Consider the following 17,655-nt stretch of genomic DNA (forward strand, 5'->3'; position numbering starts at 1 on the left):
TTGAGAGGAAGAGATTTGACTGCCTAATTTGACTCTCATTTAGAAATATTCAAACACGTGAAAAGTACAAAAATATCACTGATTTGCTTTAATTTACTTAAATTCCACGGAAGACTTCTTTGCCATTATCAATCAGGGAAAAAAGGGTTTTATTTTCCTGGAAAAGTTAATTAACTATAATAAAATATCTGCATTTCTTTAATAGTATGAGGAAATAAACGTCTTCAATGACAAGTGACAATGTTTATAGCATTACAATTATAAGCAGACTATAATGCCAGGCACAAATGGTTCAAGGCAGTGAATACTAGTTAGACCTGAAGCTTTTTTCAGAATAAGATGGCAAATTATAGATTTTCTGATGATCTCTACAACTGTGTGCACATACAGAAAGTCTCACTTATTCATGTACCACAGAACAGTGATGTGATTTCAAAATCAAAAAGGGATAATAATTTACTTTTCCATCAACACTAATATACCAACCAAGAAATCAATTATGAAATCAACATGCTGCGAGGTAATAGTTGGTTTCAGATTCACATTATGAATTTTGGAAATAAATGAAACCAAGGGCTGATTTTTCTGAATTCTTTATCAAGCAAACTTGCAATTAAACAATAAAATCAAATATGCTTTTGAATTTTAGCTTGCAAATCCAATTGTCAATGTTGATCTAGAAACAACCTTTCAGTTTTGAAGCCTCATCAACTAGTTTCCTGAGCAGCAAATGACAAAAAAAAAAAAAAAAAAAGAACCCTAATTGCAGCTAAAAGAAGGACTTCACTAGACTGTCTCTATTCTCATATTGTTAGGGAAGTAGGGGTATAAGAAAAAAGGGAGGCATGTTACAGAGTTCAGTAACTAAATAGGCTGCTTTATATTCTTGCATAACTAACCATAAAATTACTACCAACTCTCTCCTAACTGCCCTTAAGGTGACTTTGTGTGTCAGAATTAACCAAGACTAATGCAGTGAACTTTCTTGTTTCTTTCTCTGTGATACCTTTTTCCCCCCCAAAAAAATTAATCTTTAACTACTTTACCACAATCCATTGTAGACTCTTGTCAGGTTTACTGCCAATACACAACATAATGCAGTAGAGAACTGAAAAAGTGTCTTCTGATAAACCAGTGAAAGATACTTCAAGAAAACAGTAGATCCTTGATATGATTGTAGCAGCTATTTAATATTACTGAAATATGTTTCAAGACAGACAAGAGCAAGCACGTAAAAAATGCAAAGAATATATTTTTGCTTACTTTGTACTTTAAAATTATGAGACCACTTTTTCTTGAGAGCTCAGAAAACATGTGTTAATAATTTGTCCAAAAAGAAAAAAAGTCAGAAATTAGTAAACAAATGACATTATAAAATGAAAACATCCACAAAACTCTAGTATGATTCAGCCCTAATAGCTGTTTATAGTAACATGCTTTTTCTGGGTTTTTTTTCATTTCTACTTAAAACAATTTTTTTTGCTATTGCAGGATTTTCATTTTATGAGAAGACAAGACATTTAGACTGCATTTAATGAATAAACATATAGTACCCAGACTAATGAAAAGGAAAAAAAAAAGGCTACTTATCTGGTTTGTCATGTCTCAATTTCAATTTGCCATCTTTGACATAAATATATTAATATAAACCACAAAGAACTGATAAATGCATTGGCAATGAGGAATATATGGAAGGCATTGAAATCATCAGCAATAGAAGAGATTTTTAAACAAAGGAGCCGTACTACTGGAAGGGTCATTCCTAAGAAACCTGAGTCAACAAAAAGAAATTCTGCTCTAATAAGAAGGTAACCAAAGTGATTCACTTCCATACAACAAAAACATAATTCAATTCAATATTTCCCCACAGCATTTTGGCACACAAATTTCTTTCAGCTTCAAAGTTTGGAAAAATTCTGTGGTTTGGCAAAAGAGCAGCACAAAGGTGCAACTGTATACATTATCATGAAGTAAAACCATGTTCTTTCAGAAGAATTCAATTATACCAATTAATGTAAAGAGTTTACTTATTTTTAAAGATACTGCAAGATGTGTAATAAAATATTTTGATCTTTCAATACTTTATCATAATCCAGGAGCCATACCTGTCTCTATAATTATAAACTGAGTTGTAACTCCCGATTTTCTTCACTGAAATACAAAAACCCAGTTTAGCAAAGTATCCCTAAAAATGAGACTGTGACCTGTGAGACTGTTTCATGTGGAGTTATTATGTATGCAGTATCTTTTTCTATAATGTCTCCTTCCCAAATGAGGGGCTGTCACAAGGTTAGCCATGCTTAGCAGATATAAACAAAGAACACACCTATAAACAGAGCATTACACTCATCCAAGCCATAGTGTCTTCCTGAAACTGTCCCTCCCAGGAAATTCTTGGACCACCCATGATACATCCTATTTAGGAGCTATTTGTTATTGATGGGCTCTCCCAGACTGCCAACATATTATGACCACCCACTGTGGGTTTGCTTGAGGAATGCAACTCAGGCCATTCAACAACAACAGTAAGAGTCTCCATGAGTTGACTTAAAGGACTAAAAGCTCAAATACTGAATAAAAGATCTAAAAAATGAATAGATGGCAACTAAATAACTGACTTAAGAGCAGACTCCAACTCCATCTTCAAATAGGATCTGTAAGCTAGAAGACTAAATCACTTGAGTGTTTTTATATCCCACTATTTAGTCCATAAGCCAACATCTGCCACAGATACCTTACACTATGTATGAAAGCCTGGAAAAGTACGAAAACTTCTGATTCATTAATATGGGTTGCATGTTTTTGCAATCTACTTACATTTCCATACTCCAATATCACTATTAATAAAGAGCCAGCATTGGCTTGTGAGTATCTCTGTCATGAACATTGCTGTATGGTCCAGCTGCACTACAACAGAATATTGTTCCCACCAACTACTGTATAAATCTCAGACATTTTGCTGTTCTCTTAGTTTTAACTGTAGCAGAATTTATTTTTACTTTCAGATCTTTCCAATTTTTAAATCTAGAAATTTGTTACTTAGAAGCATGGCAGAAAGGAAAATGAAAGGATGCACACTGGACATGGTTTGAATATCATCCATTAATGACCTGTAACTCAAATTTAGCTCTTAGGAAACTTTTCATTCTACATCTTGACTATAACTGATGGACCCTCTCAGTTCTCCTTTTAACTGTAAGGCCATACTTTGTGTCCATCAGGCACAAAATAGCAAACATTTAACAAATCAAATCATGTCAGAAATAAAGTCATACATGGCTAAGTTGAAAGGCACTTTGCCATCTAATATATATAATTTCCTACTAAATTAAAGTAAGTGATTTTCAATACTGTTTTTTATACGTTACTTATTGGCACCACTTCTTTGAAACCATTGCACATTAAAACTCCCAAAATAACTCAATGGGACTGGAACTGTTTACAGAAGTGGGATATTTAAAACTAGGACAGTTTTACACTTCAGCTGTAAGTACTATGACAGGCTGGTCAGCTGTACTGATATCAAAAGTATTTCAGATATGATATCATACATTTTGTTTACAAAATTTTTCATTGAAATAAATAAAAATCTCTGTCTTCTTTAGTTTCCCACATAGCATAATATACTAACAAAAAACCTCTTCCTCTCCTAGTATAAGTCTTAACTATGTAATTTAACAAATATATTAACATTTGTTTTCTTTAATTTGCTTCTGTAGAACAGTCTTTTTTCCTTCAGACTCCATCACATTCTCTTTTGTTTGCATTTCCTTCTTAAAGAGGCCAGAAATGCTAACTCTAGCTAATTGTATTACCTGCACACATGAGATAATGCACACAGGAGATGATTTGACTAATTTCACTGTACAAAACTCCATCATATCAGTCAATTTTAATAAATTGGTTACATATTAAGCATATTTTCCCTGAAGTTTAATAATTATTTTTTCTTTTAAAATAACATATGTGTTAGAGTTTAGCTGTTCAAACACACACCACAGTTCCATACACAACCTGACTTAGACAACAAGGGGTTTTATTAATCCAGAATTGCTTTCTTTTCATAAGGGTTTTATTTTCCTCCTGATGGTACTCATCCTCTGTGGCTGAGAGATTTGCAATGTCTATATTTGTCTGGATAATACAGCCTGGGACTCAAAATATATTTTGGTCATTACTTATTCCACCCAATATGTCTACAGAAAGTTCATTTTATTGCTGGGTAATCCACCTTTTTCTGGAAAATATTTGTCAGATAGCAAATTCAAAAGACAAGCAATGTTCTTAAATGACATATTGCATATTTAAATATTTTCAAGAGAAAAGGATACTGTGTTTAAAAATAATAAAGGCATATAGCTCACACTTGACAAAAAAGTGGAATCATATTTATTTCATACAGGCCTTTGTATCTTGAAATATTGCATTTAACTTCCATGAAGGACCTTATTATTTATAAGATGTTTTAAAACTCTATGTCCATATTTAAAGTAAAAGTAATAGGAGCTGTTCAAGTCATGGGACAGCAATGCTTGCATAACACTTGGTAAGTCAGCGGGAAAACTAGCTAAACATGCCAGGCTAGCAGCTTCCCAATGGAGAGTGTATCATATTCTGCAGTGCAAACAAAACATTTTGAAGTTGAGTCATTCCTGGACAGGATTTGTTCCAACCTTCAAATATAGAGCAAGTCTGAAGTTTGGAAAGAGAAGGCACTTGAAGTGAAAAACACTTCTTTCAGTAAGTATCACAGCTGCTTGCATAAGTTATTGATGGAAAAACCTTCATTTCAGAGGAGATGCCAGTATTTCAGGTGCTAGCTGGAACCTATTCAAAACTTTCAGATCACATCTAGATTACAAGCAAAATAAAAGGTAAAAACTAAAAAAACAGTATTCTGCAAGGCAAAAATGGGATTTCAGAAATACTTGTGAATTCTGTAATGAACTACAGCTTGGGCATCCCTCATTAGGTACTTCTTTAACCTCCAAATGAATACTATAGCTATTTATCTAAAGCAGCCCTATGAAAAAATTATTTTCAACACTTTTTTATATCTATTTTTTTTTAGCATGACAGGCATTTATAGGAATCTATTGTTATAACTGTTGTCTTCCTATAGACATTTGGACTGCTTCTCAAACAAAATGAAAAAACTTCTCAATTTTGTATCAAACTTCGTATTAAAACAGTCATGAACATAGAATGAAAGGAATTCAATTTCTAGTTAGAATCACAGGAGAAAATGTTATGTGCTCCAGAAACAATAAAATGCTGCCAAGTATAGTGTGAATTTTAGTTTACAGTACATCTTCTTGGAAGTTCTCAAGATTTGCCTGATGGTTCTGTGTATTATTCCTAAGGAATTCTAATAGAAATATGTACCCTTGAAAGGGTAGCATTTATGTCATACTCTTTGTATAAACTGTAATCTTGCTATATGTCTTTTCTTAGAATGACAGGTCTACAATTTTTGTTTCCTTTTTTTATTATTATACTATTTATTATATTTGGCATCATACACTTATTTGAAAAATTCTTCAATATAGGAAAGTTAGCTAAAATCTGATAACTGGAATCAGATGTTGCTTTTAAATACTTCAGGCTTCTCACCCTCAGTTTTCTCTCCAAATTCAAAGTGGGTAATTAAATTTCAATTACTCTGCTCTACAAAGGCTCCTATCCAACACTCATCATGCTATCCCAAACCTAGAATTCTAATTGTAAAATGCATCATCTCATCTTGCAGTGGCATGTGTTACATTTCAGCGTGATCTATTTTAAACCAGTGAAGACCAACTGGTGCCTTTGCAGGCCCACTGCTGAGACAGAGCTAATAGAAGCTAATGGACTCAAACTGCCTACACATAATCAGCATTCGTACAAGGAATCCCTTGCCTAAAATAAAAACTTTAATATTATTTATAATTTTTCACTGCCTTCAGCATGCCATACTGTATAGGACTAGGGGGAAAAAATGGTATGGAAAGGCTGGCTTTCCAAACTTTTTGAATTTCCATAGAAATTCAGGAATAATTCTCCCTGTGGAGTCCATTGCTCATCCTGGGAAACATGCTATCAGCACATCAATAATTTTTCTTTTAATACTTTTACCAATGAGGAAAATTTTCATATTGATAGTAGAGCTACTGATTTTCACCTTACCCATGAAGTTTCTGAATGCTAAAATATCTCCAGCAAATTTCACATTCTGAAAAGTCCTTTTTTTTTTCTTTTTTCAAATGCTTAAAAGGAGAAAAAAACCCAAAACACAAACAGGCAAAACACTTTGAGTGAAAACAGAACTGCATAATGGAAGACAGAGAAGAAGGAAGTTCCTTAAATCTTTAGATGATCCATAGAGTTTATGTCTGAGAAAGCCATACTTGAAAGACTTGTGTTACAACTCAGGAAATTTCCTATCCCCTAATTACAATGCAAGTTCTATTCCTAACAAATACTGTTGAATTTATGGCCACAAGTTCTGGATATATACTGTGAGACCATAGATGATTCTGTCTTGACTGTAAGCAGGGAGAAAAAAAATCTATTTCTGTTGAACATACAAATTTATAATTTGAGATTTAAAACTCTGAGTGTTCTATCTGCTTTTGGATACGCTAATAAAAAGCCTTTGCCAGAAATTTATTTTGGCATAAGTGAAAAACAAGAATTCATATTTCACTAGTCAATTTTTAAGACCTGTGTTATTAAAAGTTGCACAACAAAGTAATTTTATTTTCCACTGGTTTCAAAATTTCGTATTTAATTAAACTACTAAATTTGAAAGCAAAGAAAACAACATATTATAAATGTATTAATAAAACTCTTTTCTCTAATTGGAGTTAAATCTCTGTAGAAGTAAAAAAGCAAACTTTTTATAAAAAAAAAATCCTGGCACTATTAATTCAATGTAGAATTTCACAGCTTTTACACTTTATCAGAAAAGTACTTCTTTCATTAATTTTAAGTGCATTTTTAATGTGTCTTGGTATAATGGATATGGTACATAGAAGATAAATATGTACACCTATTCATACAAATATGGGTAAAGAACAATTCCAGATATTTCTGTAGGATTTAGCTATCCTTCTCATTTTTCAGTCTCTGCATCAGAGCAATTGTATTTCCCTTGAGCAAGTTAATTTTCTAAATGGACGCTTGAGTTTCAGCATATTAATAAGCAAAAGGCTTCACTTTGTCCCAAAAATTCTAGATAAAAAGACAGCCCTATCTTCTTGAAGCATTTTTGATACAAAAATAATTCCATCAATTTAGAAAGACACAAGATAGAGAACTCATGAGAGCAAAGTCTACAGTCATGCCAAGAGAAAAATTGGCTTGTAAAATAATTTTTGTCTTAAATAAACTTTTACTCAGTAATCCATAATAATGAATAAATAGATTTTAACACATTATTGGGATTCAGAAAAGACCACTAAATTATAAGATTTGACATGTCTGCATTAGCTATAAGAAAACTTGAATAATCTGAAGATTGTGAGACAGTTTTAATTCTTGTGAGCCTTGGCTCTGAAACAGATTCAGAAGGACAAAAGAAAATAAATAAAAATCCTGTTTCACTTGTAATCTTTGTGGCGTGTCCTTGAAAGTGGTTTTGGAGCTGAAAACCCATGGCATTTTAGGCAAATGACCACATCACTCAGCTCATGGTGAGTACAGGAAATAGAATAAAACAGAATAATTATATTATGCCTGGAGCTATGCCTGAGAAGCTATGACCTAGTTTGAGGTGTCCATAGAGCAGCTATTTGCAGCGTAGTTCCCAGGCCCACCAAGGAAGTGAGGTCAGAAGTGGACACACCTACAACATCTCTCAGACAGGACTGCAGGGCCCAGGATGAGCTGAGACATATCCCTGGGTCCTTGGCATGGGTCCTTGGCATGGGTCCTTGGAGGTTCCAGAGAATTCCAGTCCCTGCAGGAGGCCTACACTCCCTGGATCCTGGCAGAAGACCTACACAACTCACAAGCTTTCTTTAGACAATGATGATTGACCACTTTGAAGAAGAGCATTGGGCCAATGCACCTTTGCTCTGATGAGCACTGCTGTTCTCAAGCTCTCTTGTTTTAGCATTTTTTTCCCCCAGAAAACAGGTCAAGCATTTCTAAAATTGATTACAAGAAAAAAAAAATCCACAGGGAAATGAACAGGTACTGATATTGCTCATCTCAAAAACATTTGCAACCATTTAATTCAGGAGCACACCCTGCTTCAGACTGAGCACTTTGCTTTTGAGCCTTGCAAGGGTCAGAGAATGCAGGGGTTTGACATCCTGGGGAAACCCAGCTGAACTTGATGAACACAAACTTTAAAAACTCGCACTTCCCACATGCTTTTTGCAGATTTGTTCAGTCCTTCAAATAAGATGATCCACAGCTCACACACCCATTAGAAGGTTCATGCCTTTTTCCCACAAAGGGACACAACCAACACCTAGGCTGGAACATGATTAGCATTCAGTCCCTTCTACTAATGCAGAGCTGATAAGAAATATGAGAGATTTCCTCAGCATGTACTGCTAGGGAAAGGAGGATATAGAAAGAATAAGAATAAAATCAAAATTTGAATTAGAAATTGAATTAGAATTAAATAGAATAGAACAGAATTAAAATGGAAGAGACCTATAAGGATCATCTAACCCAATTCCCTCATCATTCCAGGGCTGACCAAAAATTAAAATATTATATTAAAGCATGGTGCATTGACCTGCTCCAGTGTTTCACCATCCTCTCTGTAAAGAAAGGTTTCATCACGTCAACTCTAAACCTCCTCTAATGGACATATCTTTGAGTCGTTCTCACATGTCCTGTGACTGGACACTAGGGAAGAGTTATCAGCACCTCACTCTTCATGTTCCCTCCTCATGAAGCTGTCAAGGGCAATGAGGTCACTGCTCAGCCTCTTGTCTCCAAACTAGACAAGCTCAAAGTCCTTAGATGTTCCTCACAGGATGTGAAGGCCTGCTATGGTGGAATGACTGCAATGGTCCACAATTGCTGTCAATGGTTGTCATCTACCTATACGTGTGCAAAGGCCTTTGACAAGAGGCCACGCGACATCTCCCAGCTAGAGAGACATGGATTTGAAGGGTGGATATGAAAGCTGGATAAGCAATTGGCTGAATGGGCACAGCCAGACTGTTGTGGCTCTGTGTCCAGGTGGTGGCCAGTAATGATAGCTGTCCCTCAGGGCTCCGTCCTGGGTCTGGTGGTCTCTAATATTTTCGTCATTTAAAAGAGTGGGATTGACTGCAGCCTCAGCAAGTCTGAAAGCTGAGTGGTGCCACTGACATAACAGAAAGAAGGGATGCTGTCCAAGGGGATCTGGCCAAACTTGAGAAGTGGGCTTCTGAGAACTCATGAGGTTCAGTAAGTCCAAGTGCAAGATGCTGCACCTGTGTCAGAGCAATTCAGCCGTAAGATTGCAAGAACTAATTGAGAGCAGCCCTGCAGAGGTGGACTTGAAGGTTCTTGTGGATGAGAAGCTGAACATGAGACAAGAGTGTGAGCTCACAGCCCAGAAGGCCAGCCAAATCCTGGGCTATGCATAAGAAGCATGGCCAGCAGGTAAAGTGATTCTCCACCTTCACTCTGCTCTCAAAGAGACCTAACCTGGGATAATGCCTCCAGCTCTTGGGTCCTTGGCACAAGAAAGACGTGGACCTGTTGGAGTATGTCCACAAAATGATCAGAGTGGAGCACCTCTCCTGAGACAAGTTGAGAGAGCTGGGGTTGTTCATCTTGGAGAAAAGGGGGCTCCAGGAAGATCTTATTGTGGTCTTTCACCACTTAAAGTGTTTTATAGAAAAGGACAGTGACCTTTATACAGTCAGAAAGTGCTAGCTCATGGGGGGATGATTTCAAATTAAAAAAGGGATTTAGGTTAGATGTTTGGAAGAAATACATTACTCAGGGAGTAGTGAAGCAATGGCACAGGTTGGTCAGGAAGGTTGTGTATGCCCCATCCCTGGAAGGGTTAAATACCAAGTTGGGTGGTGCCCTGCGCAGCCTGGTCTTATGGGTGGCAGAGGATCCATGGCAGAGTGGCTGGAAATAGATTGTATTTAATGTACCTTCCAGCCCAAGACATTCTATGATTCAGGTTAAAGAATCACATACATATTACACTGACATTTTAAAAGAGTCTTCATAATTGTCATTTTTCTTTCTCCAGATCTAGCTTCCCTCTGCAATGAACAGTGTTGGTCACTCATTATCTGGTCACAGAAGAAAAAGGCAGTGGCAGAGTCAGTGTGATTCTCCCTAGATGTTAGCAGAAGAGCAGAAATGAAGGCATTAAATGTTGGAATAAGTCTCAGATTTGTGTTTGTTTCTGGTGTGGTGTGGTATGGTGTGGTATGGTATGGTATGGTATGGTATGGTATGGTATGGTATGGTATGGTATGGTATGGTATGGTATGGTATGGTGACACAGCAGGATATATCAGCAAGGAAGTTATCTATTTCTTTCAAGAAATGTTCTTACGTGAGCAATTAAGTAGCTGGATAGAATACAGCTACAGTTCTGTAAAAGAACCATGTCACAGTGTCTCAGCAGCTACAATATTCCATACAGACATTGTGAATGATTTATGAAAAAGCACAGATTAACCAGTCCCTTCAGGTGATAATATCAGCATTTCAATGCATGTATTACCATAATTTTCAAATATTTCAAACACCATTCTTCAGAAGCACAGCAGCTAGGAACAGTGGGGATTGCATATTTCTATGAGATAAGAAAAGGGGGCACAGGATCCCCCTATCAACATGTACTTTTCCCTGCCCACCCCACTACACAGTACAGCCCTGAAAGCAAGAAGGCAAAGCAAAAGTCCTCCCAGTTGCCAGATCAGCTCACAGTGAAAACTTATTAAGGAGTCCAGAATCAAGCACTTCTGAGACTGCTGTACTTTTTGAAGTGGACTGGAAGAAGAGAGGCACAAAAGGCAGCTTTAAAAAATTTCTGCTTCGCACCCTTCTCCCTTTATGCTGAACACAGTTCAGATACAACCAGGAGCTGGGCCAAGATGTTTGGTGTGGCTATATCATACTTCATCAGTCAGCTGGAATCATTTTATGTTGCTATTTTAATTTAAGACAGAAGTTGAGTCTGTTTTTCTTCTCATATTTATTCTGTTAGCTAAAACTTAGCTTTCCCTTTTCCAAAAGCTCATTTAGAATGCAGCATATTCCACACTTCATTTTGCTTGTATTTAATCTAAATATATTTTTAATGGTTGAACTCTGATTTGTTATAATCCACTATACATTTGTACCATGACTGCCAATTAATTTGGCTTTAAATTTCTGAAAGACTATGTAAGAAGGGAGAATATTTTTGGAATGCAAATACCTAAATTTTAATTATAATGGAGGAAAAAGTTTTGTACCTGTCCTACATGAAAAGCCCAGAAACTTTAGAACTGTAACTTCCCATGGAATGGTTTCTAATTCAACTCCATCCTATGAATACTATCTGTTGAGTAAGTTAAATGCAGCACTTTTCAAGAAAGAGAAAGAAGACACCCTGACAGCTTCCTAAAGTGCTACATAAGAGAATTAAACTGTAAATTCTATTTCTCTATAAAAACGTAGCTGAACAAACTCCTAACCATTAGTCCTTTAGTTCTTCCTGTTTGGCAAAGCTTCCTCACTTCAGCTCCTCCAGACAAAGGAGAAGACTGCATTCAAAGAACATTTCACAAAATACTTTTCTACATGCCCCTTCATGGAGCATGAAAAGCAGATGTTCACTTGCTTATCCCTTTCAATATTGCATTAATGGCTCCTACAAGAGAGTTGTGTAATGTGTGAAGGGAGCAGGTGAGGTTTATCTCATCTGGAAGCTTCCCTTTCTTTCCTTCAAAAATATGTTGGTTTTTTTTTCTGAGACCCTGAACACACCAGTTTTCAGAACTGTTAAGTCAAAAGCAACCTCTGGCTCTCAGCAGCTCTGAAAACCTAGTCACAGGCATCTCACTTTTCCTATATTTTTCAGAAAAAAGGCTTAACTAGAAGTGCAGAAACTATAATTCTTAGCCTTGCAGCTTTCATCTCTGACTTAGGGCTTTTGTTCCCTCCCTCTAGGCACTGTCTTTATCTCTCCAACATCATCACTTCACTCCATACATATGGTCTTTTCCTCCAGTTCTTAGTCTCCACCATTCTCTCTTTACTCTCTGACAGATTCCAAGCTGTCTGTTCTCCACATTATCCCGATGACTAGAGTTAGTGCTTTTCCTTCCCCCTCACAGCCAATCCTCTCTCCCTCCAGTCCACAGGGAAGCTTGTCTAGATACTTTGTAAACAAAATTCACATGAGCAACAGAGTAACCAATTGTTCCATACCAGCCCTTTCAGCCTAGCAGTGCCATTCAATAAAGTATCTACCCTTGTACCAACTACCATAAAGATTTTATGACAAATATGCTATGAATTGAGATGCTTGCCTCTGCAAGTATATTTATCTAAAATCATGTGGTGTACAGCTGTTTTTTGCTGGCAACACACTTAAAATGCACAGATTAGTCAATGATTAAACTGAATTATATTGTCCTTTCTAGCTTATAGATGGCTCTTTTTTTCTCTTTTAAAATCTGCCATCCTTCTTCATATGTTTTCATATTTACTTGCAAGAATTTTTTGGTATAAACAATTTTTTGCACTAAACAACATCAATTCATATTTTAATATATTAATACACAACATTATCGGAGTTTATTAGGAACTGCAAAAGAAATTATCTTTCTGCTATAAACAGAGACATACATGTTCAGTGATGAACTCCTAATTTTGAATTATCAGGGACTGGAATAAATTCAGTAGGACTATCTGCTGCGTCACAATAACAGCCTAATTATCCACAGGCTCAACCACCCTTGTAGCAGGAGAGTGGAACAGGCCAAATCTATGTTCTTTTCTGTCAAACCAGTTTTTAAGACAGAAAAAGCCAAGATCTGCAAACATAACCTCTGGTTTAAAGGCAGCAGCCAAAAAAGACTTCGTAGGAAACCAAGTCTGCTTTGAGAATCTCCCAAAGGTGGGTAGAGCTGAAGATCCTCTTTTCTCCCAAGATACGTAGACTGGCACTTCTCTGCTTTGACTCAATTTCTAAATCCATTTAACTGTTGAAAGTTTAAAAATTGAATGGTTATGCAATTCTCCAAACCTGAAGACAATCTCAAGATTTTTAACATGTTGAACTGTGATACACAGTTGTATCAGTCAATGACTGCTAATAATTTTTTTAAAAAGCACTATCTTACATTAAAAAACCCCAAAGTTTAATTCATGTCACAATGATTTGTTTGCTCAACAATACTCCAGATGCTGTTACCTTTTGAAGAGACCTTTTTACCCCAATTTCTACCTCTCATAAGTCTTAGAGTCTTACAGAATAACAAAGGGCACATGCAGCTACCTTGGACTGCTTCACATGAGTATCTTGGTACTTGTTTACAAGTTGATCTGTAAAAACCCGTGAAAGATTAGGACAAATTGCATTAACTGCTCTCCCTTTGTTTTTTTATTAATACCATCATAATAAATCTGTACATTTGAGGATGAAAAAGAGAAGGATATTAAACATGATGGTGAATAAAAATAAAATATTAATAACATTTAATCAGACTGATACTTCAGTAATTTGAATAGAAAAACTAAACTGGTATGGTGGTTAAATTTAGGAAATTTCCATTCCATATCTTCATTCACTTCACTGAGATTAACCAAATGTAAATACATAGATTTAGCTAACAATTCAAGAAGACAAGGACAGGAATATATTTAACCTCAGAAGAGGTCAGCAGGAGGCTCTATTTTTTCTTTTTAATGCAACTTTCTCCTTTGGCTAGATGTTGGTAAAGGAAATATCTTCTTACCAGACATAAACTGCATTACAGTCTTTGGCAGAGACAGTCCTCCTACAAAGACTGCATTACTCTTAAACTCCTTAAACTAAGGAATATTTAATGAAAGAGAACAGGTTTATGAAATGAGCATAGAGTTTTAGAATTAATATCAAGACACATGAGAACATGCTGGCTTCTCTTTAAATAGGAAAAAACATTAAATAGCCTCTCCCTTTCTTGGTAATCTCTGATTTGTTGCCCAATTTTAATCATACTCTGCATCAGAAGGTCCTCAGCCAGGCCAGCTGACTGGCTGCAAGTGCAGGCTCATCTCAACAAAAGCATGAAACTACCTCTCAGTATATTAATGGGGCGCTAGCAATGCAAGCTGATTTTGAAGTCATGATTCTGTCATGAAAAAACAACTTCCATCACAGCATATACCAATATTTAACTTCACAAAACCAGCAGATGAGAATAGAGTCCCCATTCGCTTTTATCCTGCTTCAAAAACAGAGATTATTCTTACTATATTTGGAAGATAAGACCCACCCCTTTTTTAACTGGCTGATTCAAATGTGTTATAGTTAATAACTAAAGTTATTATAATTAAACACTACAATTACCCTAATGCATATTCTCTAAAATAGATTGAAATTCTATTAATTGTTTTGGTAAGACAAACATTCTTCCCTACATAAGTTTTGAACAGTGAGTGAAAACCAGGAAGTAGTAATAAGGAGCTAAAACTGAGAAATCATCTTGCTCATTGAGATAAATGCAAATTTTCTAACTTTTTCCCCTTCTCCAGCTTTCGTAGTAATCATTTTATAAATCATTGCAGATCACCATATGATGAAAGCAACAATGCCCCCTGTGACAATAACATATCTCTCCAGGGCTTTTCCCTCTTTTCTGGAAGAACACTTATGCAAGTGAGAGCTATAGGAATGGCTGGAATAAGCTACCTCTGGACAGGTGCTGGGCAAGCAAAACTGAACGGGAGCACTGACAGAACATCTCACTTTTGGCTGGATGTTTCCATAGCAGAAAGCTTAACTATAATGTCTGAATTTCACTCATCAGCCACTTTCTTTTTTCACCCATTTCTCTTTCTCCTGCCAGTGTTTCCCTTTGAATGAAATGGGGCTTTCTTTATACAGTGGCTATTCAGATCCCAATATAAATCTTAGCTGCATGCATTCAAACATTGGATGAAACAAGAATAGAGTCAATTTTAAATTCCTAACCAGTGGTAGCAATGGGTACAAAAATCTTCCACTATTGGAAACTCTGACTGCCTAATACATAGTCTTTCTTTCAAGATATGGGATTATTATTTTCTGATTAATTTGTGGTTTTCTTATTTTCTACTCTACAAGCTTATCATTGCATTGCTTAGCAGCATCTCCTAGCACCTTGCAATGTAATTTCATACTATATTCTATATTCTATATTCTATTTTGGAAAGCCCAGGTAGATTTTTGTTATTTTTGTTTTGTTTTTTGTTTCTGTATCTCCCCCCAGAATAATTACTTAGAAAGCATTTTGGACTGTATATTATGCAGAATTATTTGGTTAATCAAATTTACATTTCATCTGTAAATTTGCTGCAGTTTTGCACATTCCTTGCTTTTTAGTAAAGTGTTTCTGATAAAATCATCTTCAAAGTCTTTCCCTCCAACAGTATCTATGGGGAGTCATGAGATGCTTTAAGACCACAGACCTCGTTTCTCAGGAAAGAGGTCTTCAAGAAAATGGTTTGTGGCTCTTGAACTTCAGATTTGGCTCTAACTATAATACTTAATTGACTGTGTGATGTTTCATAAAATTCAGTATTAGAGGCTTTGTGCCCCAAGGCACACTCTAATACCAGCCTGGCTTGGAGCCACAGCCAAAGTTTATTTTACACCATTTGTAGATTGTGCCCCCTTGATCAACAGCTGATTTTCTTAAACTTAGCTATTTCCAAGTCTTGATTCATACCACTACTGCAATTGAGCCTCTAGACTTTTAACAATTAAACTCCAATCAGACATTTTCCACAAAAATGCATTACAGCAGCTGGACCACAGATCAGAATGCTGCACTACAGTCAGCTCTATTCTTATAGTGTATATTTTTTGCAGAAATATGATCAGTGCTAAACATTGCACTACTCTTAATTTTGGTGCAAAATTTAATAAACTATGCCATTTGGTTGAATATAACGTTGCTGAATCCAAAGACTGGAAATACATAATGTTCATCCTAAGACAGCAATCAACAATTTCTCAGTTCATACAATATATACATAAGAAATTAAACTTCCAGAAATTCTAAAATCACAGAAGTGCTAGCATCTATATTTACAAATGGAAGGAGATATATAAATGTTACAATATTTCTACAAGTAAAGGAATTTTATTTACTCTGTTAAGTGTCTTTAATAGTAACAAGTATAGTCAGTGGTGAGGAGGCAGTAAACAGAAGCTACTGTCCACTCTTACATAAATATTTATATAGTGACCACTGTTGTGTCTTTCAAGTAAGGAAAAAAAGTAGAAAGTATAAGGCTTCAAGGCAAATTTAATACATGAAAACAAAGAAGGTAAATCCATAGGATAAAAAACAGCATGCAAAGAATTCACATGATAATCTAGTTGCAGGGAAGCTTGGGTGTCAAAATAAAATTTAGAAAACAAACTTTTTTGTATATATTGCTGCACTACAATTAAACCATTACACTGAAATATAATGCTGTTAGCACAGTATAATGATCACCAAAAAAACAGAAATTGCTACTGCATAATGCCTAATTTCTTTGAAGTACTTTTCACCTATTGATACCTAAAAGGCTCAAAGAACAACAGTAGTAGTCTTTCAAAATATTGTGATAAAGCTATTTCAATAGCTATTCTGACACAGCACACTTAAAATAATGTTGCTTTTAAAATCTTTCAGGCCTTTGAGTAAGGCCAGCAAGCCTGAGGCCCTTGTCACTTCCCTGTCCCTACTTATTTCTCTCCTACATTCTCTGAATTAACAGTCTATTCAGGCAATTTCACATATACCTTTTCCCAACATTCAACATGTACAGGCTCAGAAGCATTCCCAGGCAAGAAGACTTCTTAAGGCCCTTAATCGGGGCATTTTTTCTCTGTATTTGTATGGAATTTTGCAGGAGTTTATAACTGGCACAATAACCTCACTACAGCTGGAAGTAGATGAACAATGTGCACAACACATTGGCACATAAATAAAAGACTACAGAATAAAAAGGAAGACGACAATAAGGTGGTTTTTTTTGTTATTTTGTAAATTTAAAATTATAAAATTACAGTTCTTTTGCATGCTTACATTATAAAAAGGAAAAAAAGCAGTGGCTTACCTGTGGAGATGAGGGATTAAAACTGACATTGATTACAGATTCTGTGTGTCTCCCCAGTTTATGTAAAAAAGTGCTTGAACGCATTTCATATATGTAAGCCTAAAAAACAATCAGTTGATTAAAAAAGTAACCACATTCTAGAAGCTTTACATTATAGTATAGGAACACTAAATATGCAGCCTAAAGAGAAGACTATTTTAATCGTAGCTAAATGGATATGAAAGTCATCACTATCTTAGAATTGATATTTATAATTTAGCAAATACTTACAGTAACTCAAAATAATAATAATAATAATAATAATAATAATAATAATAATAATAATAATAATAATAAAGTATATAGAAATAATAACACACTCTTTCCCCAATAATTAACATTAGGTGTACTTTAAGAAGCAGATAAAAA

The 17,655-nt window shown here is 35.5% G+C and overlaps 1 protein-coding gene across 1 annotated transcript in view; it reads right to left on the reverse strand.

Annotated features, from left to right (window-relative positions):
- Positions 1–17,655, reverse strand: part of WDR27 (WD repeat domain 27) — a 96,070-nt gene that overhangs the window by 26,014 nt on the left and 52,401 nt on the right. The window contains exon 23 of the mRNA XM_088053372.1: positions 17,248–17,346. Within this exon, the coding sequence (XP_087909498.1) occupies positions 17,248–17,346 (99 nt within the window). The remainder of the gene's footprint in view (positions 1–17,247; positions 17,347–17,655) is intronic.

This window comes from Pseudopodoces humilis, chromosome 3 (genome assembly GCF_049639895.1).
Source record: "Pseudopodoces humilis isolate 2021_Gansu_Grassland_sample_001 chromosome 3, ASM4963989v1, whole genome shotgun sequence".
NCBI classification, from domain to species: Eukaryota; Metazoa; Chordata; class Aves; order Passeriformes; family Paridae; genus Pseudopodoces; species Pseudopodoces humilis.